General features: G+C 36.8%; 1 protein-coding gene across 1 annotated transcript in view; it reads right to left on the bottom strand.

Moving 5' to 3' along the window:
• LOC127622990 (protein jagged-1b-like) overlaps positions 1-25,421 on the bottom strand; it is a 61,972-nt gene that overhangs the window by 30,891 nt on the left and 5,660 nt on the right. The window contains exon 2 of the mRNA XM_052097213.1: positions 18,539-18,856. Within this exon, the coding sequence (XP_051953173.1) occupies positions 18,539-18,856 (318 nt within the window). The remainder of the gene's footprint in view (positions 1-18,538; positions 18,857-25,421) is intronic.

Raw genomic sequence — 25,421 nt, 5'->3', positions numbered from 1 at the left:
TTTACCGCATCCGTGATATTTAGGATTTAAGATTATATTTTGTTTCCTTTCTTTTCTTTGTTTGATTTACTAACGAGTCTGGATTAAAGGAAGAATTTACATGAAGAAAACGGTGCATGTGAATTGTTTTTTATTGGACACGGAGCGAGTTGACTGAAATTCTTGCGATGCGCACACACACTTATTAAGAAACACTTCATTATTAACTAGAATACTGGATAATGTAGCAGCAAAATTAACAATAATTCCAGTATAAGTCATCAGTAGAAAAGAAACCGTTGTTTTATTTATTAGTTTCCCCCCAGACCAATATCGGACCAATACCTGATCCATTTAAAAGCTTCAGCATCGGAGCCGATACCGATCCAGATATCAGATTGGTGCGTACTTAGCATACGTAAAAAAATCACTGTTTCAAAAACATAGCCACAAGACATAAACAATATGCGTGTTATCGCTATTTTAGTGTGATAAAATTGCTTACAAACCTTTTCTGTGCAAGAAAACAAAAAACAAAACAATTATATAAATATGACGATTAACACACTTTAGAGTTCAAATAATACACTGGTTTTAACAGAGGAATTAAAGTAAGTGCTTTGTTAAAATTATAAGCTTCACATTTCTGTTTAAACCCTATGAAAATTGGTCTGATTCACTTCCATTGTAAGTGAAAATCAACATTATGACACAAATGCTATCGACTGAACTTAACTTCTATAGAACACAAAACATTTCTTTAACGCGTTTATAAGAGACCCACCTACATTTTCACACTTATTCCCCACGATTAGCTTCTACAGTACCTGAACACATAGAGTGCTGGACTTTGAACTCGGAAGTCAGCGGTTCGGTTAGTATCAGGACACTATTGGTTAGGTTTAGGCGTTAGTTAAGGGTAAGTGTGTCAGTTTCATTTACCTCTCGTTTTCTTTTAGATCACTATTCGCTAAGTTTAGGTTAAAGTTTTAGGTTAGGGAGGTATGTTTTACTCATTAAAACCTCTATCTAATATTCACCTTAAAAACTTTCATTACGGCACCATTTCACTCGCGGTTGGCTCCCCCCACTGGACATTTCACTAGGAAACTACAGAAAACGTATTTTAAGGTACATAATTTAGTTTTGCAAAAATTATGCCACAGTAATTTAATGTTCCTAAGACCAGGCTGGGAATAGCACACCTTTCTTCAACAAGCCACATGATTTGAGGTATCATGTATGTCAGTAGTGCAAACATTGCAGGACAAGTTACATCCAAAATAAGGTTTATAAACAGTACTCTTAAATTTTTTTACTTAACAATTACTGTCTGGTCTCTTAATTCTAATGGACGGATCAGTAAATTGTGCTAGTTTTATGCCGGATGAGGGATATAGTATGTCCCAAATCCCCTATGAGAACAAGTTTGTCTGAAAAAAACACCTTCAGGCATATTTAATTATGAAATATGAGATAACTAAATGAGTTTCATATTCCTCTATGTTTCTTTCCCTCCCCTCATCATTTGAAGAACAAGACGTCTATTTCTATCTAACCCCTGATGATGGCTTTTGTTAAAAGGCCCTTTTCCAATTGTTTCTGTCCTTTCGCTCACCCACCACCTACTATCCCCTCTAAATACCTGTCCATCCATCCATAAACATCTATATACCAATTTGCATTCATCTTCATGCTCATTGCTTTCTCTCTCTCTCACAAACACACACACACATACACTCTCTCTCTCTTTCTCTCTCTCTCTCTCTCTCTCTCTCTCTCTCTCTCTGTCACTCCTTGTTTAATGAGTGCTGTGTTCAATGGCAGCCGAAATACAATATTGCAAAGCTTAGGTAGCACTTAAAAAGTTATTAAATACAAACAGACCAAGTGAAATTCACATAGGTTCTAAATTATGACAAGAGAAGCATTTGTGTTTAAAAACAGATGGGTACAGGAGGATATCCCGACTGAGACAGCCTGTACAAACACTGCTCATTGCAACAGGAAGAACTCCATCCCTCCGAGAGGAATTTCCCTTTGTCTGTCATTCACTCACAATTCTTACATGCTCTATTTTGACATAACCCACTATCATGCTTCTAATTGTCACACTCCTCAATAAAAACCAAGTGAACACATTGAAAACATTTCTATACTTTGTCCAGTGTAAATGTTCTCCCTTTATGTGTTTGTTAACTGTCATTGATATTAAAGATAGGCCTACTTAAAAATTCTTAAATTAGATTGCATTGGATACATTGTAAAAAAACATACAGCCAGCAAGCTGCTGTATTCCATACCTCAGTAAAATTACTGTAAAACAATCTACAGTAGTTTACAGCACACTGTATAATGATTTACAGTATGTGCCATACTGTAAAATTAATTATAGTAGTTGATTGTATAATGTATATTAAAATATAGTATACTAGCTGTACAGTAAAATTAATTATGGTAATTGTTGTATGGTTTATATTAAATTGCAGTTGAACTAACCACAGTAATCACAGTTTTAGCTTACAGAGTAGAGTAACTAGCTTCTATCAATTACAAGTTTAAAAATGTATGAAAAAAATGGAGCCTTTTCTACAAACAGAACATTTATTACACAATGACAACTCAAATATCACATAAATGTTACTCTAAAGGTAAATTATGACTAAGCACATAGAGTGAAAATTCCATTCAAAAAATTAAATACTAAGACATTGGCACCCAACGAGTTGCCCACATTCGACCAGTGTAAAAACATTTGTTCACAGACAAGGCAGTTTGGTTACTTACTACATCGTACTTCAAAACTTGTAAGTGCTTTGTTAAATACTAAACAGAATGGGCATTATAACTAATGCTAGTATCTTTTTGAGAAAAATTAACGTTACAACGCTAGTTGTATTTACATGCAGATCTTTATTGTCAAATGATGAATGTTTTAAAAAATATTCTAAACTGCTAAAAGATGTTTTGTGCAATTTTTGTTGCTCACCTGGTTCAGTCGGAAAGAGATTGCTTTGCTTTTGCTCCTCTCAAGGCTGAAGTGACAAGGAGTCGAGTTCAGGCTTAACATCCATAGGTTGACAGTTGCATTCGTATACAGTTATACCTTTTATGCGATTGTATGAGAAAGTCCAATGCAGAGAAGACATGTCTTGGGTTTTGCCTTTATGATAATAGATCATTAAATGATACCACAAATTGTGTATGTACAGGTTTGGGATTGGGCCAGTTTTCATGCAATTTAACAGTAAATTGCTTTAATTATATTCCCACAAATTTTTTCCTAAGGAATACATCTCAGTTTGACAGTAACACACTGTTAACTGTTTCTACAGTAAGGTACAGTGGAAAATACAGCAATAATACTGTAAAAACAACAAAATGTAAAACATAATGTAAAACAGTATCTACAGTAAGATGCAGTTGGAAAAACAGTAATAATGCTGTCAAAACAACAAAAATCATTTACAGTGTAAAGAAATATCAAACCAACTCACACCTGCAAACAAAATGATGTTAGTTTATCAGAACTAACTTTTTCAATTACTTTTAACCAAATTATCCCAAAAGGTCATTTTAAGTGGATGCATGAAGTTACTGTACATAATTTTGAACAATATATACATGATCAGCCAAAACATTAAAACCACCTGCCTAATATTGTGTAGGTCCCACTCATGCCGCCAAAACATCGCCAACCCGCATCTCAGAATAGCCTTCTGAGATGCTATTCTTCTCAACACAATTGTAAAGAGCAGTTATCCGAGTTACCGTAGACTTTGTAAGTTCAAACCAGTCTGGCCATTCTCTGTTGACCTTTCTCATCAACAATCCATTTCCGTCATAGAACTGACCCTCACTGGGTGTTTTTTTTTTTACATTTTGGCACCATTCTGAGTAAATTCTAGAGACTGTTGTGTGTGAAAATCCCAGGAGATCAGCAGTTACAGAAACACTCAAACCAGCCCATCTGGCACCAACAATCATTCCGCGCTCCAAATCACTAGATCACATTTTTTCCCCATTCTGATGGTTGATGTGAACATAAACATAAGCTCCTGATCCATATCTGCATGATTTCATTTAATGAGGGAGACCTACACAATATTAGACAGGTGCTTTAATGTTGTGGATGATTGGTGTATTTCTTCTTGCTTTATCATTTGACATCTAAAAAACTATTTTTGTAAAGTATTTTGCTTGAAAAGTGTGTTTAAAGTGTTCTACATTTCTTTAAAATAAATACCATTTGGGTGGATTTTTGGTATAGTGCAACAATGTTCTTACATTTCTAAGTGTACTTTGAGGGTCCAAACACTTTTTGGGGCCACTGTATTAAATGTAACTGTATTTCAATTAAATGCCTTGTCTACTACCATACAAAATCGCCTCACGTCGATTCTATAACAAGGACAGATGTAGTGCAGGCCTACACATTAACCAATGCCAAACAGTACCCCAAAACATCAATACAGTAATTATGCATGTTCACACATACACACACACATTTACCCAACCCCATTATAATTGCACTTATCATTCCTGCCCTCTCTCACACACCTACAAAGAGCAGGTGTTGCCATGGGAGCAGTAGCATTCCATATAATTCTGATGGCAGCACAAGATGATACCAGCACCTCAACAAGGTATCGAGTGCCACAGAGGGTTCTGAGAGCAGTAAAGACTAAATTAGAACAAGCATCTCTCTACTTTAACCCCATTGCCCTGAGAGAGAGAGAGAGAGAGAGAGAGAGAGAGAGAGAGAGAGAGAGAGAGAGAGAGAGAGAGAGAGGGGTCTAGAGGGGTCAGCTCAGTTATTTGTTTGCACTAGAAATGCCATGTAAACTTCTGTACACTCATGGATTCCATCTATAAAACATGGTTGTCCATCTCCACAATGCAAAAAAAAAAATTTCTTACAGTATTTTTGTCTTGTTTTCCAGTTAAAAGGTATAAACATCCTTTAAACAAGATATGTTTACTTAAGAAGAATATTACATGGGAAGATATTAAGCCTTATTTTCAGAGAAATCTAACCACATTTAATGAGGTTCGTACTTGAAACACACCTTAAGTTGAATAAATTAAGTTCTCTTTCTTGCCCCCCATGTCAAATATCAAATGTATTTACATTTTGAAAGCAAAACATTCCAAATCATTTACTCACCCTCATGTTGTTCCAAACCAATATGATATTTATTTTTTTTTGTTATTACTTTAATTTTAACAATAATTGACCGTAAAACATTCCTAGTACTCCCTTGTGAAACATAATATACATTTTACTGTTAATTATATGGGAAAGTCATAGTTTTTACATCAGAAAATGTTGTTGATTTTCTTTTGAATATTTTACTGTAAAACTACATAAATATATTCTAGAAGGTTTACTGTATATTATAACTACCCAATAACCAATTAAAGTTTTTTTACTGCAGCATTTTTACAGTCTTTTACCATACTTTTTATTTTTAATTTTTTTTACAATAGTTTATAGTTCCGGGGAAAAAAGTGATATTGAAAAAGCATGAGGGTAAGTAAACGATTAGAGAATTTTTAAAATGCCTATTGCTGTCCTTTTTTTGTCCTTTTCTGCAGGGCGGCCCATTCGGCCCGTTTCATGGCCGACCCGATGGACAGTCTACCCCTGATCAGCCCCAAATTGCTTCGGCCCACCGGGAAAATGCCGTTATGTTACTAGTCCAGCTTTCTCTTTTATGTAATTTTGCTTCTTAAGCACATTTATTTTGTTTAAAGAATGTTTATATATTTTTACTGCGAAACAGGGCAAAAATAATCAAGAAAGATGATTATTTAGAACGTTTTATTTATTTTTATTTTGATATTATTATTATTATTATTTATTTATTTTGCAGTGGCAAATCTAGTGCTGGTATTTTGTCATTGTTTAATGTCCTTTATTTCCAAGCTGTTTACTTATTCTGAAACTATTTATAATTCTCTTCTGTCCCCTTCTTCCTTAGAAAAAAGATGTATGATTTCTGCTGAGTTTCTGAGAAGCCTTTAGGCAGTTTGGCATTTGGTTGCAGTGCGGCCCACGGACATTCACTTGACTATTCAAACACATACACACTGGCATTTTCAAAGAAGCAAAAAATGAACAACTATACACATACCACCAAACACTAATACACAACATAATTAACAGAACACACTGACCATCACTCTGCCAGACACTAAAAGAGTGCTGTATAAAAGCACATAAATGCAGTTTCACTGAATACTGCCGTACAGTGTAAACTGTCTAGTATTTTTAATTGAAACAAAATGTTCTACGGTACAATAAACGTTTGAAATAGTGGTATGCTGCTTGTCACATGACCTCATCACATTGCATGTTTAATTCAGCTACTGACATTCGGTTGTCAACTCAGATATAAACAACAGTTATTTTCCATGCAGAAATGTCTTAACTTATGGCAGTACAATCCAATGCAGAGTCAAGAAAGATATGATAAACAGTTGAATTTACTTTGTCACACATGGAAATGGAAGGTCAAATCGAGACTTGAGTCCATTGCAGTGTGCTCTGTTTTATACTGCACATTTTGCCATATATAGTAGATATTCCATGCACACAGAAAAATTCCATACTATGCACAGTATACATACTACATACTCCATAAACAGTAGTACAGTAGTGTGTTGTTCTGAAAATAGCCATAATAACAGCTAACCCTGACCTCTACCTTGCCCCCTCTCCAGATCATATCTCCTATTTTTCTGTGCTATCTCTCTCTCTCTCTCTCTCTCTCTCTCTCTCACTGTTTTCCTTTCATTCCAGCCATGATTATCAGCAGCCAAACCCTGCCTCTCTCACAATCTCTCTCCCTTTGTCCCCCATCCCATAATTTCCCCTCTCTCTCAAAGTCAAATTCTTTCTGGGTTAATTGGCTTGACAAAGGTATGTGATTCCTGAGCACTAAAAACAACAGGCCCCCTCGCGTCGCTCAATGACAAGGCCCAAGGCAGTGGCGGCCGACCCTTTTTGTCTTTCACAGGAAATTACCTCGTCTAGCATGTTAAAATAAAAACATCACAAGCATGTTTAGCACGTGCGTGTCTTTGGGTATGGTAATGGGTCATGTCATCCTTTTACATGAAAAGGGAAGGAGCTGTATTTAGAATGCATGTTGGTCACATTAAAATACATCATCAGCACCAAAAAGTCACAGTACGTATTCATGACAAATTGGGCAGAATTCTCTTAGAATTAATTACCCTTGCGTAAGATGCGTGTTTGCATTGAAAATAATTAATTCATTTAAATACACATAGAACAGCATTTAACAAGCAAAGATTGTGCCAGTATTGATGAAATACTACACACAAAACTGGTACAACTATTTAGTTAATTTTGTCCTGTGAGACTGATTTTGTTTAAGGTGGTTGGCCATGCTCAGCTAGTCTGAAGGAGCCTTGAGCACAAGTAAATAAATGAAATAGCCACTCACACAGCCAATCAGACCTGCAGATCCTTACTGATCTGCTCCATTCAGCACTTTAGAGCACCAGTTAACTAGCCTGGACACTAAATTCTATATTTTACCCTTAGCCAGGAGAGAACAACGAGGAAAACAATTGAGGTGAAAAAATAAACTGATTTCAAATTAATGAGAGCAGGAGGGGTCGTAAAAGATACACACGGAAGAGTAGAGGAGAGAGTGTGAAGACAATGCATCAGGCACAAATGACAAGGCTTGTCGAAACGAGGATGGCCAATTAAAGTAACCTGCCAGTCAGAGTCGATTGAGAATAATTCAACAGAACTCAAAACTGCGTTTAGTCCCAGCTTTTCAATAAGTAAATGTCTCACCATTAGACAGAAGGCAGTCTGATAAAAGGAAAAGGAACTGTGGTGTTGGAGCAGATAAGACAAGAGAGAATAGTCTAGTTAACAAGGCGGTTCCCAAGAGCATATAGATGAAAGAAGAAAAAGAGACAGAAAGCATGGGAGAGACTCTGTGGGTGACTGACTTTTGGAGAAGGACAAATTAAAGAGAGAATAGAGCAAAAGAAAGGATGAATAAATGGACAAAATGGAATGAGAGGAACAATACAGCAGAACATAAAATGATCATAGCACAAAAATTACAAAGCAGTGTCAAGAATTATGCCCCTGATGTGAAATGATAATTTGCCCCTGGAATTGATTTTTAGGGCATTTAAAATAAACCCATGCTAAACTCATAATTACATACAGTACATAATGTATTATTAAGGTCTGGTAAAAAAAAGAGGGCCAACTTTTAAAAGCCCATCTCAAGACACCTGTGTATATGCATTGTACTCTTGCTTTTTTCCCCACAAGAACAGGTTCTGTCAGAACAGCCCTTTACGGAAGTGACTACCACATTCTAAAGGGACGCTCACACAGCTTTGAGCAGCAAATTAGTTATTGGACAACGCAACGGACCACGATAGGATGTCACGCAGGGAGGCTTCTGGTTTAAGTAAATAATATATAAAAAATTACAAATAATATCATTAAAAATGTTCAAATATACAGTCTACTCACTTTCCGTCAACAATAAAACATGCGGTTTTAAAATGAATATTCTTTGAATTGTGCCAAGAGGACAGCGTTTGACATTTTGATCTTCAATTGTTCAAGTGTACTCTCGTCGTACGGATTCGTTGTTCAGAGTTCACCAAACTTGAACTTTGATACACAGAGTAGTACAAAATTTCATCACGAGGCTGCATTTCCAGTCTCCCTCATTCAGATGCGTTTGAATGGGAGTGAATAGTGCTTCTATTGACGGCAGTTTACAAAGAACTGTAGCCCAGTTTCAGATGGTAATATTTATTTCATCAAAAGATACACCAAATAGGTGAAACTACTGGCATCCTTGTTTCTTGTTTACAGCTTCAAGACACCTAAATGTCCACTGCTTATCACTATGTCAACCATCCCAATTTCAGGAGTGACTCCTGTATTCTATACGTATAATTTTGAGGGATTCACTGCAAACTTTGCTTTAGCTAAAAAAATTTAAAAGCATATACACACTTAAATTGATTGAAGGTGATGAGAGAACAAGACCAGCGTCTCTCCCTTCTTAGAGCTTATTATTCAAACTCCCACTTCAATCCAATTTACACACAAATGAGAGCATAGTGTCCCAGCATCCTCAAACCCTATTGTACCAGAGCTAGGTTCTTATCTTCAGCACATACACGAAGGAATCTTAATGCAATTTGTTTTCGTCCTCTATCATTTGACACGTCAGTTAGTCAAAGTGTGTTTGTCTGTGTGTGACTGGAGTCTTTAAAGTTGTTTTCAGAGAATGTGAGTTTGTATATGGATGTGCATTTGCAAAAAAAAGAGCAAAGATGAAATGAGAGGGAGAATCAAAACTTAAAGATAGCTTAGAAAGTTCCACAGTCACTATAGAATTTCTATACTTTCATTATAATTTTTACGGCCTCAATGGCTGGCCACACTGAACAGCTTTCAGTTTTCTTACGTCATCGTTTTTCAAAGTGTGCCATAATTCTAGGGAGCGTTTTCGAAAGTCTATGTTTTTGTGGAGGAAAACACCATTCCACTGTGGATGAGAGGCATAATCGAAGCTAAATCAGCACGTTTTGAAAACAAAATGTTTTATAAATGTGGACGAGCCCTTCAATGTTCTCTGATACATTATTTCAGTACTAATCCTGCATTCATGTCATATCAGAAACATTGAAATTATGAGATGACATTTCCAAAATACGACTTGAACTGTTCAAGTTAATTGGACATATTAGTTTCTATGGCAACGCTCATAACCCTAAATGTATGCATGTGCAGATTTATTTTTGATGACAGCAAAATATCTGGTTACTACTGTATATCCATTCACTGGAACATGTAAAGGTAGCAAAATAAGTTCTGTTCCTATAACTGTTTCAGCCGATGTCATTTTGATTGTTCTTACATGACGTCACATAACTGTCACTTGGCGAAGTCTGGGCTTTCATAAAATTTAGATTTTTCAACTTGTAATTACAAATGACAAACTTGTACAAGGCAGGTAACTCTTAATTAAAGTACGGTAATTGCAATGCTGCATTGGCTAATTGTAATTATTTTTTCAGATGAAATTAAACTGAAGCATTTCAACAAACCTGTGGGTAGATTTTTATCCACACAAATATATTCTCCAGAATTTACTCTGAATTGACGCAGAGCCATGGGAATATTGCTCTTTACATGTTCAAATGACAGATGGGGCTCATTATAAGCACTGTCTGGGATCATGTCTGGACATGCACACACTGTTTACACACCATTTATCCAGGCATATCCCCCTCAAGAACATTTCATTGCCCCGTTTAAAGCACAGGATTACAGGTTTAATGAAAGTGGTTTGGGGGAAAGAATATAAATATTGGTGGTGTATTAGAATATCCTGAAATCTGTCAAGAACAAGCCTAGGTCATATTTTTCCCATTGGTTTTAGAACTAAATAAGTTAAATGCCAAATTACTAAAATTAGAATTCTAACCAAATCTGTTTTCAATTTTGATCTCAGGAGCTAGAAATTAATGACTGGAGGGTTTCTAAAATAAATCAATAACAATTTAGCCATTTAGCACAATGTGTGTGCAACCTCTGGGGAACTCTCTTTTCAATAACCATAAAGTTAATTTAAATAACAAAAAAATTATAATAATCATCATCTGTTGACTGAATTAATGATAGATCAACTGTGACTAAGGCTTAAAAAGCTAGAAGCTCAAAACATAAATAAATAAAACACTCAGGCCAGTTCTTATGAAAACTGACACCAAAGGTATTGCTGGGACAGTGATAAATTGCTTCAAATATCTCAGGGTAGGCATCCAATCTTCATCTCATCAGATAACCTTCAGGACTTGGTTATCACAGTCACTTAAATTCAGCAAACATGCAGGAAATTAAACACCCAACAAGTTAAAACTGCTGATTCCTTGACCATTTTTTCCATGCTGGTTGAACTGAGCAAACTTGAAGATTATATCATTGCCTTCCTTGCAATTGAGAGCAGATTAGATTTGGTGATGTGTGAAAGTGGAATCTGAATAAGTATGCTTGCATTCAGGTATGGTGGTAAGTAGTTGTTTTTATTTGACGAGCAATGTCACAACCTATACCAATAAAGGGATAGTTCACCCAAAACTAAAAATTCTCTGATCATTTATTCACCCTCATGCCATCTCAGATGTGCATGAATTTATTTAATCTGTAGAACACAAAAAAGTTTATAGAAGAATAAACTTTCATAAATCATAATTTATGCATGAAGCTCTGTAGGTCATTTCACTGCAAGTTAATGTTGGCCAGAAATTTGAAGCAGATAAAGGCAACATAAATCGAATCCATTCGACTTCAGTAGTTTAATCATTGTCTTCTGAATTTATTTGTCAGTTTCGGGTGAGAACAGACTTTTTCACTATAAATCTTGCCATTGCACTCTTTAGGCATAATCATGACTTCAAGCTCGATTACACTTCTTAGTACTAGACGCATGTGCAGATCACTAGATGGCACTATAGGAAGTTTAAACGAGCTTGAATTCATGATCGCTAAGGAGACTGCTGTCAAGATTTACAGTAAAAAAGGAGTTATATTTTGGTCTGTTCTCATCCAAAACTGATTGGATCGCTTCAGAAGACATGGCTTAAACCACTTGAGTGTTTTTTTTATTGCTGCTTTTATCTGCCTTTTTGAGCTTCAAAGGCAGAGGTGTAGCCAGGGCCTGTCGACACCCACCCAGAGATTTTTTTATTTCAAATATATATTTATAAAATAGTAAAAAAAAGAATGCATAAATTATGATTTATGAAAGTGTGAAAGAACTGTTTGAATGTGCTGCCTTTCTGTTGTTAAGGAAAATTCGGGCAAAAATCCATTTTTATTGAAGCCCACCCAAGAGTAATATCCTGTCTATGCCCTTGTTCAAAGGTCTGGTCACCATTCACTTGCATTGTATGGACCTACAGAGCTGATATATTCTTCTAAAAATCTTAATTTGTGTTGTGTTATTGTGGTTTGTGGGGCAAGAGAAAGGTTATGACATTGGACACTTAAGACAACGACAAAAAACAGTGATTCCAAAACTCTACAACCTATAGTTCACACACACATCAACTTCCTCTCCATTTCCATTCATCCTTCTTATAAACACCCCCTCTCTTTTCTTTTCTTTCCATTTCTTTTCTTTTCTTGTCATCTCTGTTCATAACGGAAGAGAGGGATAGTGATGATCTCATTTTCTGTTTGACCACATAAAGGACAACATCTTCAATCACAGCACCATTAATCAGGAAATGATAAACAATAGAGAAGCCACAAAGCATTACAGTATGACAACACAGTTTAACAGTAAAACACACTGTGTTGGTCATCACTCAGCAATCGACACTTTCTGCATGAACAGAGAGAGAAAGGGAGAGAAAGAGAGGATCAGAAGGCAAGCAGGAGGAGAAGAGAGAGGAAGAAAGCCAGGGCGAGAGGGAGAACAGCTCACCTTTCCTCATAATAACTGCACTCACCTGTTTGTCTCCTCACCTGAGGCTTTGGGATTTTGATACTCCCTCCCATCCCTCCACCCTAACCACAATACAAAGATGGACAGATAATACTGTTCTTTCACCCCCTTAATGCCCACAGAAATCCATTCACTCCCTCTCACTTGCCCTTCAGCCCTGCCCTGAAACTGATCCAGACAGTCTTTTTTACTGTAGAGTTTTCTCACACTCACCTTAGTGACTCTTTGAAACCTCTGACACACTATTATACACATACAAGCATACATGCATGCACGAATACCTGCATGAATGTATATGCATATAAAGTAGAATATATTAAAGGAATACTTCACCCAAAAATGAAAATTTGGTCATTATTTATTTAATCTCATATAGTTTCAAACTCTTATATGACTGTATTTATTCCGTTGAACACAAAGGATTTATTTACAGGGGAATGACTGTGCGGCACTTTTCCTGAAAGTAAATGGTAAAGAAAGATTTTCAAGCTAATATTTTCACTGAGTAATGACTTAAATTTCAGCATGTTGCTCTAACAGATCGATCATATGGCTTCAGAAGAAGTGGTAAATAGTGTACGAGTTGTATGGCTAACTTTTATGATGCTTATTTGTCCTTTTTGGAGCCCGACATTCTCTGTCTCCATTCACTTTCATTGTATGAAGGAGAGCAGCTGAGACATTATGCCTAACATCTCTGATGTTCCATGGAAGATATAAAGTCAAATGGATTTGGAACATCATGAGGGTGAGTAAATAATTACAGAATTTTCCTTTTTGGGTGATCTATCTTTAACTTCAATACATTTTTGCACAAATTGTGAAAAAGTTTTGCATTTGTAAAAGAGGGAAGTCCCATCAACTTGAGAGTGTTTGAATTCAGAATAAATTAAGATAAAAAATTACAGGGCCTGTGTAGCTCAGCGAGTATTGATGCTGACTACCACCCCTGGTGTCGCAAGTTCTAATCCAGGGCGTGCTGAGTGACTCCAGCAGGTCTCCTAAGCAACCTAATTGGCCCAGTTGCAAGGGAGGGTAGAGGAGTCACATGAGGTAACCTCCTCGTTGTCACGATTAGGGGTTCTCGCTCTCAATGGGGCATGTGGTAAATCGTGCGTGGATCGTGGAGAGTAGCATGAGCCTCCACATGCTGCGAGTCCCGCAATGTCATGCATAGCGAGCCACGTGATAAGATGCGTGGATTGACTGTCTCAGAAGCTGAGACAACTGAGACTTGTCCTCCACCACTCGGATTGAGGTGAGTAGCCGCACCACCACGAGGAACTACTAAGTAGTGGGAATTGGGTATTCCAAATTGGGAGAAAAGGGGATGAAATAAAAAAAAGTTTAAAAAAAGATTAGAAATTAGAAAAAAGAGAGAAATTTGCCCAAGGCTCTCAGACTTAGACAGCTGGCCTGCATCTGATGATTGCTTTGAGTTTTATTGAAAACATTATTAGCGCTCAAAATGAATGTAATCACAAACATAATATCAGATTTCTTGGCCTGAGTGTGATCTCCTGCCTATTTGACCTGCCAACCAACCACACTGGACAGATCCTAAAACTCATAGACAATAATAATCATATTGCCAGAAACAAACATAAAGTAGGCTCTGTTCCAAAAACCTAGTAAGTTGCCTGTGTAGACAGCATTTTAAAGCATCATAAGCGTGCTGCCGACAGGGCTGGAAGATATGGCTCCAAAAATTATATATCAATATTTTTTTGCCAATTGACTATATACTATATATATCTCGATAATAATAGATATGCTCTGAAATCGCTTTAAAGTGATTTGTTTTTGTTTTCTGAGGAACTATAATTTCAACTAAACAGCCACAGTGCTCAAGTAGATTCAAAATGTTTAAAGCTTTAAGTAAAAATGAACTACTATGAGAACTCTGATAACAGTGTATCATGCAAGCTCCTTGTCATCATTAGAAGGCATGCAGCAGTGCATCACCCGTTCCCTCTAAAGCCAACACAGACCATGTATTCATGTCATAAAACTACAGCCTTTTGCGGTTAAAAATTGACACATGACTACATGATGGTTTTTATGTTATTTTGATTCATTGTGAAGCCATGAAGGATCGTGAAATTAGTCTAATGTTGCACTCTTTAGGAAATGAAGGGGCCAAATAAAATGTGCATTTAAATTACTGCGATAGTCACTTTATTTCTTAATTTTATATCGTCAGCAAAATCATAACAATTATATCTTGAATATTCTATATATCGCCCAGCCCTTGCAGTCAACATGACGGTGCTCCAAAGATCTAAAACACAATATTTATTAGTGATCAATAACCTGGTTGTTCTGCAGGCTATTTTAGTAATGATGCTGCCTCAGAAGGCAGCTGCCTATGTAGGCAGTAGACAGCAAGGCAGCACAGTAAGTTGTTGCACAGTAAGTAAAGGCCTCCATTCACCAGGATTCTCCAGACACCAAACAAACAAAATCAACCAATGCCTTCAAACCCTATTTGCACTGGCCATCAGTCTCCTCCATCTGCCAAGTTATTTTGAAGTGATTCTTTGGCCCGGAGCAGGTTGTAATGCTGCACCGTGGTAGACAGTAAACACAGCAAGAGAATACTGTCAAATGTTTTACGTGATAGAAGTGGAGGTCATAAGACTCATCTTTCGAATATTGGGGATTTCTGTGACTCATCAGAGGGATTGATACACAATCCCTCTCTTAAATTTAAGATTCTGATGATAAAAATGATACACTGTGTATGACACACCATTTAGCGTTGTGACATGACATTCATGATCTCAAGATAAACAAAAGTGAGGCAATTTACGAGTATTGAGATGGTTAGACGAGTTTCCTTTTTGGGGTCTTGGACATCTTTCCATCTCTTCATGTTTCTGTGACTCTAGTTTGGATGAAGTTGAGAAATTACATCATGAAAAACCATACCAGTGTTAAATCACTGTGGTCATATAAAAGATTTGCTTTTAAATTTAACAATTAATGCCTTATAATTGTAGCAATAGTGGGTCTGTCTGCTCTGCAACTTCAGACAGTATATAAACTAGCTTTGCCAAAATGTCTTGAAGAGGAGAGTGGACAAAAATAAGAGATTATATTTCATATAAGAGAGAAGATAGAAAACAATGAGACATCCTGAAAGAGTAAGAAAGAGAAAATGCTGTGGGCAAGGAGACAATAGCTATGTTTCCATACAACTATTACAGTATATCTGCATTTTGAAGTTGCGTATAAGAAATCCTGAATGGAAACACTTGATATTTGAATACACTCTCAAAAAAGCCCTTGACAGAAGTATTTAACCCACAGCTGGACGTTAAAGGGGGTCCTCACAATCCGCCAGAACAGTTTCAAGCGTGGACACTCCCAGGTATACAGACACTGGCAGCGTATGGGGATCGCAGCTATTTCAGCCCTCATTATATCAGAAATTACACTTATTCTGTGGCGTCTTCTGGCAGCATTTTATAAAACCGGGTACAATTGCCCCAATCCTGCAAACTCTCCTCGAAGTAAGGAGGTCAATCAGCTGCTCCATCCTGGCAAGGCAACATGATAACACGCATGAAGTAGTGGATGGAAACACGCAACGATTTGTATTTTACAGTAGCACCATCTTTGATTTTTAATGGGAATGACAGCGAGGCTGTGAGGGATATCTACCATCTATTCAATGGCACACACTGTATAATGCTTTAAAAAGCTCCAAGATCACATCTGACATGTTGTCTGGAGTTTTTTGTCTATTGAGTGGTCTTGAAATGATATTTAATAATGTTTCAATAAGGATATATAATAATGTTTTGTCTGCGGAATGATCCAAAAACCATTTAAACTGCTGGACAGCCCATTGAAGAGACTATAAGTCTGTCCCTCACAGCCTTGTTGCCATTCTTATGAAAAATCAAAGATGGCACTGCTGTGAATAAAATCTATTAGTAAATTTTTTGTAATGCGCACAGATAATGCAAACCATTTAGATGGAAACACAGGTAATGAACATATATAATATAAATTATATAAACATGTACTTTTTAGTAAGAGAAGAAGACTAGAACAGCTATGAATGAAATCTCCTGGGAGTCGAGACGACAGTCAATTATGCAGTTTAGAGGTCATAATACAAAAATACAGACAGCAAAATGCCCCATCAGAATTAAGTAGGCCTATTACAGAGAGCCATGTAATTATAATATACTGTACATTGCTAAAAACTAGATGCTCTTATCTCCTGCCTCCACAATGCAAATACATAAAATTAAAAGAAAAAAAAAAACGTTCAGTCTCTTATCTCATAACTATGCACACTGGTGCAGCAATATTTTACTCTCATTCTCTGTTTCACTCACACACACACACACTATATATCTGCACTAATCAATGAGTGAGAGACTCTGTTTAATCAGTTTAAAGACCCAGGCTGGAGCGAGCCAAACGCTGACCGCATCGCTTACAGCAGTGAAGTTTAGTAAGGATCCCTGGCACAGCATGCCTACGGTCTGGCCAACAGTTATCCAACATTATCACCTCTGTATGCTCGCCATAATGCCAATCAGGTCAGATCAAGGTTAAACGAATACTTCCTATCAGCAACTCTATCAAAATAACACAGCTTAAATGCAAAAAAAATGGAAATGCATAAATAATGACTTTTTTTTTCTAAAAAAAAAATTTTTTCTGACTGATTTCCCAACAATCCCATCATCTTATATGGCTTAGACAAACCGATAGTCCTGCCCTAAACTCACACCATTGGTTGAGGCAATGTTGCTATGTCGGGGTGGTCAGGATGCTCAAACAAACAGGGCAACGTTTTGATTATGATGATATTACACTTTTGGGAGAAATCAACCTACAAATGGCTTAATTATAGTTGTCTCTACACATTAAGCTTGGATAGGAGAATGTATTTTTACATTGAATGACTTGACATTGCAAAAATTACACACTTCACCTTTAAGGAAACTGTCTCATATCCACTTTAAAAGGAATATTTCACCCAAAAATTATAATTCTTTAATCATTTACTCTTTACCTTTATGTCGTCTCAAGCTTATATGACTTTCTTTCTTTAAAGGAATGCAATTGAAGATATTTTAATGTAGATATGATGTCTGTTTGTTTTCTACAATGCAAGTGAATGGAGACCAAATTATCTAGCTCCAAAAAGGACTCAAGGCAAAATAAATGTAGTCCATAAGACTCCAGTGGTTAAAACCATGTCTTCTTAAGCAATCCAATTGATTTTGGGTGAGAACAGAACAGTACATTACTCCTTTTCCCTATAAATCTTGACATCAGCAGTCATCAAGCACTAGGAAGTGTAATCGAACTTGAAATCATGACTGTGCTTAGAGACTGCAATGGCAATATGTACAGTTTTCTCATTTAGAACCAATTGGATTGTTTCAGGACAGTGAATGAATCCACTTGAGTAGTATAGAGTACCTGCTGCATTTATGCCCTTTTTAAAGCTGCATTTATGCCCTTTTTAAAGCTTTTTAAAGCTTAAAAATGTGGTCACCATTCACTAACATTGTAAGGACAAAAAGACATCTCAGTTAAAATATCTTTGTTTGTGTTTCGCGGAAGAAAACATGTCATATGAGTTTGAGAATACATAAGGGTGAGTAAATGATTAAAGAATTTCCCTTTAAAGGTGCAATTCAAAGTTCCTGTGGATAGTGGCAAAATGCTTCCATACAACCTTTCAAAAAAGCGTTATCTTAAAATCTGAGCATCAGAGGTGATATCTCAGCAACCGAGACAGTTTAATAGTGACACTTAAAGGGTGACATGACAGCAACCTTTTAGAAACACACCCCTGAGATATTGGAAACAAAAGCTCAATCATTTGTTTAAGAACAAATAAAGAAGCCTGCACATAGAATGAAAATGTCTGCAGCAATCTATGGCAGAGGTAAACAATATATGATGTATCTAGAAATTACGCATTAACTTTAACAGTGTTGCAATAGGGATTGCCAAGCTGGTAAATGAAGGAATGTTCTACTCACTGGCCATGCATATTTAAATGGAATAACAATTTGTCCATTTCTGCTGTCGGTTCCCTCGTTACCATGATGACGTAAGGTGTGGGAGTTGCCCCCCAGGACAGGTGTGCTGCCAGTGCCATATGTGCAAGTGCCAGTAGGTGCGACCCGAGCCTGGTACTCCTTTAGACAGGCCTTGAAGAAGGTGTCACATTGATCACCTGATGAACAGCGTTGCCCCCCGCTGGCCAGGGGGTCACAGCACTGACCGTTCTGCAGAAAGCCCTGAGGGTTCAGCCAATGTCGAACCTGAACCTCGAATGTGCCCACCGCACACGCCACCTATGAAAGTTCAAAACAGGGAGGTTACAAAATGGAAAATAAAGAGGAAAATAAAACTGAAATTAGTGCATTAAATCATTATGATGGGAAGCAGCCGTTTCACCCTTAAAAGTTGTTATACATTTTTAATTCTCTAGCTGTTACTTGTTCATATTTCCCTGAAAAGAGTTTTATCACATCTAGATGTTAGTTAGGCTTTCTTTTCTGTATGCAGCTAGATTCATTAATGTTTCTGAGGCAAAAACATGACCATTAAAATGATCAGTACTAGTAATGGAAAGTATTAGAAAAGTATGTCTATTGTTAGCAGAAAAATAACTGAAGCCATACTATTTACATCTTAAAACTCATTTGTGTTTGTGTACATTCGAACATGGCACATCAAGATGTCACTTGCCAAGTTTGACCAAAGTCCCTTTAAGGCAAGTCTGGTCACTTGGTAGTCATGTTTGTAATGCCTCTAGACAGTTATTTTCAATGGATATTATTACAACTCATATCTTCTTGAATGGAAAAGACTGAAATTTCCAAAATGGCTGGTCAAGATTGTGATCAAATAACACATTTTAAATCAGCATTAAAATCTAAAAACAATGGTATGATATGTTGTGCTTTTTTAGCTCAGATTACACAAACAAAAACTGCTGTTTTTCGGGCTGGTCTAGCTAATGCTGCTGCGAATTCTCTTTGAAAACTGATGAGCGATGAGATAGTCTCTATCAAAAATGTGATTGGCTCTTTTAACTACAAGGCGGGGCTTCAATTCCTACAGCTGCCATATTCAACATTAAGATTTCTCCTAGGCTGAGTTTGGAATGGCATACTATCCATACTACTCTTTCTACTTTTTGCCATATGAGTCTATGGTCATCAAGTATAATATGCAATTCTGAACTTTGTATGTATACCATCTCTCATCATATACTTTTGTCAGTGACATCAAACTTCATTGACATCAAACTTGGTGCGACACTTCTTGACTTGGCTTTACTGCTTGTATGATCCTTTTTTGGTGCTTTCCTGTCATTGTTAAAGCTCGACAATACCCTATTCACTTTTATTGCAACCATATGTGATTTTCACAGTACGATATGTCTCAGAAAATATCATGGTTTCATGGTATACAGTATTACACAATTATTATTATTATCAGTTACAATGACCCTTAAAGGAGTTTTTTTTTGGGGTTGAACAAACGCTTTATTATAATTGAAACTTGAAAAAAAAAAATTATGTGTAAAAAAAGTCTCCCTTTTGAAAATAAATAGAATAAATAAGCTAACAGAATTATAATAATAAACCAAATTAAAAACATGATAAAAATAGCATGCAACTATAACATGTTCTATAACTAAAGCATGTTAGTTTAAATGTTAGCATAGCATGATAAATGAACTACTAAATGAAAAATAACATCAGCTGTGTAAGCTTTTAAAGTAATGTCCTATGATTATTAATAATTAACATATACTGTAGGTGCGCTCCTGTCTGTACCTTTAACTCAGTGGTTCTCAACTAGTTTTGCTTCAGGACCCAGATTTTACTTTGGAAATCAAGTGGCTACCTGCCATAGTAAAAACGTAACCTGTATTTAATGTATCCTGTGTCACATTTCCTTTTATGTTGCATAGTTTTTTCATGTTTTAAACAGTGGCGACTGTTCACCTTTATGTATTTTTAATTGCTTTCTACTCTTAATTAATCTACAAACAAATAGAGAAAAACAAATCGTTTATCCAGTCAGAATTTATTCCTTGATGCTTACAAGCAAAGTGTGACAACTGTTTCACAAATCGCATGCCTGAAGCAGCGTGTGAGTTTGAGCTCCACCCCGTCAGGCCTTCAGAATTTCTACAGAATCCCTCAACAGTGCAAATGAATGAGCAACTAAAGTCATATTGTCAGACTGATTTATTTGTTCTTGGTGGGTGTGATCTTTAGGATATGGCCTTCTAGCTGACCTTGAGTGATGCTTTAACTAATGTATGTAATTCAGAGCGAAAAGCACAAGATCTTACTGACGAGTCGGCTCTCACTGCCTCATCACCACTGAGAAAGAGATCCTTGTGGATTTAAAAACCTGAGATGTTCTGCATGATCATGCGATTGATTAATTAAACAGGAAAGGAGGACTGATTTTCACTTCAAGCAAATTGATAAGTGCTTTCTGCCTTATTATAGCAACATTGGGTGTTTTCTAAGTGTAAATTAGACTGCTTGAGCATTCCGTGTCAGCAAATGTTATTAGATAGATTTTTTTTCAAGTGTTATAGACCTCTTTGGTAGATTCAAATGAAAAGTAATCATTTTTGAACGTCTGTTCGGGAGACTTTCATTTCACAAAACAGTCATGCTGCAGTTAAAATTAGGCTTGCTTGAGCATTAAGGGTCGTTTCAAGTTCTGGCTTTCATGCGTGGACATGTTTTTAAAATGTTAATTGATATTACTAGTTAGCTGCGACATAATGTGTGATGCCCAAAGGCATAGGGTGTATTAATCATTGTGAAACTATGTTTTCTTAATGGAATGAATCACACTGAAGTCCTAGACTTTAAAGGCACAGCCTGTCACTGGTTTTCAAGTACGAGGGCATGCATCAAGTGACATTATTTTTGAGTTTTCTCTCTCCCCCTTTTAAAATTGAAGAGCATAATTACTTATATGAACCCATTCTTATCCCATTTGTTTCCAAATTTCAAGTAGCTAGTGTTAAATAATAGTAATAATAATAATAATAGCAAATTATTGTATTTATGAAAAGAAGTACTAGCTGAAACACATCTTGAAACTTTAACTACAACTGCCACTGTTATAAAATGAGGTCTAATAGATTCTACCTTTAGATTATTTCATAGGAAACTTTAACATTTTGTCAAAATATAACAGTTGCTTTTACTCATGTAAAATCGCGAAACAAATTTGTAAATGTGATGATGTATAATTTAAAAAACAAATTGGTGCATAGCACAGTGTTACAATTTTACTCCTCAGTGCTATTTGGCATGTCAGGGCTGCCTACTGTTTGAGAGGTTTGACTTGGCGTTCTCCGTAACGCTTTAAATTAGAAAAGTCTCACTCGAATTGATATTGGCCACAACAGATTTGAGGTCTGCACCAGGGGCGATTCTAGGGTCAGAGCTTTAGGGGTGCTGAGCACCCAATGAGCCCCACTGCCACCACCCACCCTCTTTTCACACAAAAACAAAAAATACGTCCATTGAAAAATAACTTTATCATTTTAACATTGGTTCAACTAACTCCAAAATCAAGATTTTTTTTCAGACCTTTTTAGAGCACCAGCTTAATTGTGAGAGTTCACACAGACAGCCCCCTGTAACAAACACAAAACCTTCTTCACTCAGCTGCTTTTCCTGACCGTTAACTCCATGTGCATCCTTTTGTATCAACAGTCATCTGATTGGTTAGATTAGATTCAAATTTATTGTCATTGAACAAAGTAACAGGTACTTGAACAACAAAATGTAATTCCCTCTCATCCCTTATGGACTCTCCCTGTTGTTTTCCTCCTCCTTTATTATGAAAAAATAAGGTGAAAAATAATGTTACAAAAAGTAAATGTAATATAGGCTACTTAATGCCAATAAGTTAGTATAGGAGTATGAGTAGTTACTGTTTTGCTTGCCACTATTCACTATATGTCAATATATTGTTGTTGTTTCCTCACCTGGTTCTTCCTGCATGCTCTCCCTTTCCCTTTCTCCTTCTCCATCTCCCTCTCTTTCCCTTGGCACTGACAATCATACACAAATATATTGTAGGCAGGAGAGTTGAGGTCAGTTTGTCATGTCACAAAAATGTTATGGAGACCATTTACAGATTCTAAGGATATGATCAAAAGGCACACAGAGGCGTGCCATTTAAAATGTCTTTATTATTATTATTATTGGGCTTAGAAACTTTTTTAAATCACAAATTCCTTTCACAAGAGAAGCAGTATTCTCCATTGTGGGTTTGAAATAAAAAATCAAAAATAAAAGCAGGGGACCATTGCCTAGATAAGTAATTTGATACAACAACAGATACCTGGTTTGCATTATCTGTTACTTTAGCTTAACACTTTTCAGAAGAACAAAAAAACAAAAAACAAGACAGAGGTCATTATGGACTGTCCCTAGTCTCTCACCTGAATCTGTCTTTTTTCGTTTAAAGAACTGTCGTATGTCCATTGCTCACTGGTAGGCCACACACACACACACACACACACACACGCGCGCATGCGCGCACGCACACAGAGAGAGAGAGAGAGAGAGAGAGAGAGAGAGTAATGCAAGGAGTTCAGGAGTTAAGCCTGGTTCAGGTTAAATCCTCTGTGTGTCAGGAATGAATAAATACAGCAAAAGAAAAACATTAAACTTTCTTTTATTGTCTAGTTTGATAGTCAGCCACAACTGAAAAATAACAGATATAAATCTAGGAATGAATAACAATTCATTTAAAAAGCCACAGTGAGTGTTTTCACACATACTGGTGGTATACAGTGATATGTTTGTTTTCACTCTGGTCCAAACGCCAGGGCTTCATGTTTCCATGACGACTGACCAGAAAAGACGCACGTGATGTAAAATGAGTATCTAATTAACGATAAACTTTAACAACAGAGACACACGTACACAGTACACAGGTACGCAGTTTATTTGTCGCGCTGCTGTTTTTGTTTCACGCTCTAGCAGTTAATAAACAGAACTGCACGCGTCTTGCGGAAGAACACTGTAACCGGCGCTACTTCTCTCCGTTTATGACTATGGACGAGTCACCCAGGTCCTGTGCTACTCCACAGCGGCGGCGACCCGCTGGACTAAAATAGTCCGAAAATAAACACTTATTATAGGTGTACCATGGTGATTCAGGAATCTGACTCCAGTACTCACCGATATGGTTTCGGAATCGGAACAACTCTAGGTAAAAGGAAAGAAGTGTGAGACACAGCTTTGGAGCAACTTAGTTGATTCACAACACTACATAACGGGTTCTCACTCTGCGTGTGTTTCGCGCTGGATGACGGTGGTGCTGAGTGGTGCAGGTACAGAGGAGAAGTAGAAGAAGAGAAGAGGATGACACCATTTGCTAAGCGGGGGTGTTTTCATTTTCATCCTTAACACATACATTTTAAACCACAAACTACGGAGTATGTTTTGAACACTATTTTTTTAGAATAACAACATTTCTTACTCCAAGTTTTAGGGGTGCTAAGCTCCTTTTTAGGGGTGCTGAAGCACCCCTAAAAAGGGGCTAGAATCGTCCTTGGTCTGCGTTACATAATATCGAGGGAAGCCCGGTTGTTGCACACATGTGCCAGAGAGAAGAGCAGATCATTAGTGCAAGCTGGTTCCGTTACACTCCTGCGAAAGTGCAGATGAGAAGCCTTTAGCTGATTATCATTAAATCTGCCTCAGCAGTCCTAAACAGGCTATCACTTGGGCGAAATATCTTCAATGGGAGAACCATGGCATCGTTCTTTCCCTGCGGTCCGTGACCCAGTCCGAATAGACCTGCGACCCACCAGTTGAGAAACACTGCTTTAACTCACATACACACTCACCTATGCCAGACCCCCTCGCCACACTTCTCGCTGACATTTTCTCTGCTGCATGTGTGTGGGGCAAGTTGACGAGTCTGACAGACAGACGAGGAGGTGAAATATCGTAGATAAGCAAATGTACATGGTATGATAACCGACAATTTTCATACTGTGAAACCGGTATACTGCTGCAACCCTAATTTGGAATAACACATGGGTGAGTAAATTATGTCAGAATTGTCAATTTTGGTTGAACAACTATTTTGGTAAAGGGGCTACATCGGGATTTAAGTAGTGCATGGGGGGCCACATTTTATTCCTTTTGAGATATAATGTTCTGCATTGACTTGGTTTTTGTAATTTTTAAGCCCAGAAATAGTTGTGTACTCAATTTTCTGAAGTGTATCTGTCACTAATGGGACTATTCTGCAATTGCCTAAAGTATTGTATTGCTCTATAAAGGTAGATACTTTTCTATCAGGCATTAAAAACCATTTTTGTTTATAAATTATAAATATTATAAATTATTACTTATAAATGTATTTTACCATCTCTACTTCCCTGTTAATTTATTATTCAATTTAACAATCTCTACATCAGGGGTCTGTTTTAATAATAATAATAAAACAATTTATAGAACTTTTAATGTTTGGGCAAAGCGGGCGAGTTTACTAATTTTATTCTAAAACATTACCCATTTACATGCTAAAAGGGTCATGATACGGATCTCCTCGATGGTTTGACTTTCAGCACACAACTGAATAACACAGGCTGCATGACAATGATAAATAATTACTGCAAGAGTTAGATTAACATACAGGTACGAAGGGACTTCAACATTTCTAAATTGCACAAATAAAAAATACATTTAAATATTCATCTCTGGCTTGCTTTTACTCGCATGTCAATTATCTACTTTTAGATTTAATTTAATCACTGTGTAGGTTTACCTACAAAGTAGCACCAAACATCACAAGCAGCCTCAAGAATGGACACAGAGTAGCAGTATAACACTTTTCCTTGAG

Source organism: Xyrauchen texanus, chromosome 29 (assembly GCF_025860055.1).
Source record: "Xyrauchen texanus isolate HMW12.3.18 chromosome 29, RBS_HiC_50CHRs, whole genome shotgun sequence".
Lineage (NCBI taxonomy): Eukaryota > Metazoa > Chordata > Actinopteri > Cypriniformes > Catostomidae > Xyrauchen > Xyrauchen texanus.
The sequence above is the reverse complement of the archived record's forward strand: the minus strand, read 5'-3'. Positions and strand labels throughout refer to the sequence as shown.